Raw genomic sequence first — 2,834 nt, 5'->3', positions numbered from 1 at the left:
CACATTAATTATAATTAAAAGTAATTAAAAGAAAAAGATTAATGCAAATTAATTATAATTAAAAAAAATACTAAACGCGTCACCACACATACAATTTAAAAATGTCACGTCTTTTGCCCGATCATCCATCTTTAACGCCGTTTGTTTCTATTTAACGGAAAGAACAATTTTAATGCAAAATTAAATAAGTAAGGACCAAGTTGACACTTTTTTAAAACCAGAGACCAAATTAACATAATCGAACAAAACTGAGGACAAAAGAGACTATTAAGCCTTGTTTTTATTGATAAAAATTCACTGAAAAATAACAATTTCAATCATATTTGGGTAGCATTTCCAACTCCTAATCTCCTTTGAAAATAGCAAGAATTTCTCATTAATTTTACAATAGACCACAGTGTAATTTTCTGAAATTTATGGAGACATTAACCTAATTGCGCCATTTAAAGTTCAAAGTTTCAAGTTTAACCTCTAAAAAGACACTCATCATAAGGTCAGCACATAATGTTTGTCGAAGATAACATCATTAAATAATACGATAACACCATGTCAACAACGGGGTTGTATGAAATTCAAAGTACTTGTATATAGAGAGAAAAAAGTTCTGAAACAGAATAACGTGTTCATCAGACATCCATGGCATCTTTACCGCAATAACTCGGAATCAGAATGTAGATCCATTCCATCCAAGGTTGGAACCCTGCAGAACACACAAAACACTATCAGCATTCTGAGCAAAGAATATGTGACTAATTTATTCAATGGCATAGAAAGTTTTGGAAGTTAGCATCAAAAAGAAACTTAGTTCGATTATCAAGTATACACAAACTTATAGAGGCTACTATGAAATCTAGAATGGTGAGGATTTATTTACGTGGCCTAGTGCTGGTGTAAAGCATGCAAACATTGTGCATATTCTTGACTCTGATGGGCCTAAACAAAAAGGAAGAATGGAATAAGAGGATGCAAGGTAAGGCCCTTATTTTGAGGAGAACTCTCGAGTGTAGATACTTGCCTTAGTGTCGTAAAACTTCAAGAAGTATCGCGACTTTGGAACAGACAATTTGGTTTCAAGAATTGTAGCAATGGCGGCACTGAGTTTCTTGTTGACATCAGGGTTCAGACCACCAATGGACACCAATTCACCATAAGCCGCTGGCTGCTCATTTCCACCGAAAGATATAGGTACTGATCCTTTCAATACAATCATCACATACTGAAAAAAAAACGTAAAACAGAATCGAAAAGTTCAAAGACAAACCAAATAAATAAAATGAAAAAAAATCTTACAGCAAATCAAGAAGAATACAGTAGAAGAAATAGAAATATCAAACTTGATCGTAATATACATCAAACCACAAAAGGTCCACGTTATATCATATCTATTGACTATCACTCCACCGTAGCAACATCTCCCAAAAAGCATCCATCAAATACAGAATGGAAATCACAAAATATAACAGATTATATTGCTGCCATTGACAAAAAATTAATCCTAAAGGGTGTGTCACTCGATGTTGCTGAATATGTTCAACATAGAACTAAGAAGCTTAACTTGACAAATTACAAACTACAGCCAAATTAGAAACAATCGCAATATAGATATAATTCATGTAGAAAAACTAGCCTCATAACATCTTATTATCAATTTTTAAGTACGCACGAGGTATTTACTACTTTGTAATTACAATCATACAACACTAGAACCACCAACTCAATTTAATAGAAAAGAAACTACACCGAGCAATCAAAATGTTAAAAACAAAACAAAACAGAGAACTACAAAACATGAATATGGCGATCAAGTATCAAAATATGCTAAGAAAAAGCAAGCGTTTCTATCCTTTTTCATTTCCATCTCATTCGTAGAAACAAAAATTCCATCCAGCATATTAATTTTGCACATTACGTATTACAAACACGGCGAGAGTAAAGTTGAAGTCTCAACCCAAAATCAAACCCCGGTCTCGTAACAAAAACCATGACTTTATATTCAAATAACAATAAGAAGAAGAACCCTAGACATGGAAACGACAAAAGAAAAGGGGAGCGTTTCTGAACTAACAAGCAATTTGCACATATATATATATATATATATATATATATATATATATATATATATATATATATATATATATATATATATATATATATATATAATATAGTTGCATAAAAAATAAATTGAATTGAAATACTGCACTGAGAAATAAATCGAAGCGTAAAAACGAAAACCCAGAAAAGGGATTTTCAAAAACCGAAAGCACGCGTAAAACGACATGACAGAAGCGTTAAATGGAGAGTGAGGAAGTTAGCGTACGGCTTCGGGTTTGCCAATGATCCTTGCGACGGTTGAGGTGGCCTCGGAGAGAATGGAAGAGGTATCGACGCCGTCGAGGTTGACGTTGGTGGAGAGGTTGAGGCACGGCATCGTTTCACTCTGCAGCTCTTGCTCTGTTCTTCTGCCACTGATGTGAAGTGAAACTGAAAGGTAAAATCTCTATCTTTGTTACTCTACTTCGTTTTATCTGCTCCCAATACTTCACAATCCCCACAATACCCTTATCCTGAATCAACCTTTTCTTCTTACTACACCTCTCTGTTACTTTGGTTATTTAAACGAGAAAGAGGATATGAATGTCCAAATGAACAAGTTTCATGGACTGTTCAAAGAGTCCATTTCAATTGGGCTAACTCAATCTGAAAAAACAAAAAAATGGGTGTTGAGCCTGCACTTCCCACCTTTTCATCTTTCACTTTCAATTTTCTAAAATATATATAATTAATAGAGTGATTATTTATTAATTTTATGTTTGTTGATAATTTTTGCGTTAAGC

At 33.5% G+C, this 2,834-nt stretch overlaps 1 protein-coding gene across 2 annotated transcripts; it reads right to left on the bottom strand.

Annotated features, from left to right (window-relative positions):
• Positions 1-442: 442 nt before the first annotated feature.
• Positions 443-2,536, bottom strand: LOC108328018 (uncharacterized). 2 transcript variants are annotated; one of them, XM_017561785.2, is made up of 4 exons: positions 2,318-2,536; positions 1,016-1,216; positions 875-933; positions 443-700 (listed from the first exon to the last, which is right to left on the bottom strand). In XM_017561785.2, exons 1-3 carry the CDS (start codon positions 2,426-2,428, stop codon positions 880-882), a joined length of 366 nt encoding a protein of 121 aa, XP_017417274.1. In that variant the 5' UTR covers positions 2,429-2,536; the 3' UTR covers positions 443-700; positions 875-879. The 2 variants fall into 2 exon arrangements, with proteins under 2 accessions (XP_017417274.1, XP_017417275.1); XM_017561786.2 differs by lacking the exon at positions 875-933 and having other exon boundaries at positions 2,318-2,521.
• Positions 2,537-2,834: the final 298 nt, after the last annotated feature.

The sequence above is a fragment of the Vigna angularis genome, chromosome 2 (genome assembly GCF_016808095.1).
Source record: "Vigna angularis cultivar LongXiaoDou No.4 chromosome 2, ASM1680809v1, whole genome shotgun sequence".
Classification (NCBI taxonomy): domain Eukaryota; kingdom Viridiplantae; phylum Streptophyta; class Magnoliopsida; order Fabales; family Fabaceae; genus Vigna; species Vigna angularis.
Note: the sequence above shows the minus strand (reverse complement) of the source record. Positions and strands in the feature narration are given on the sequence as shown.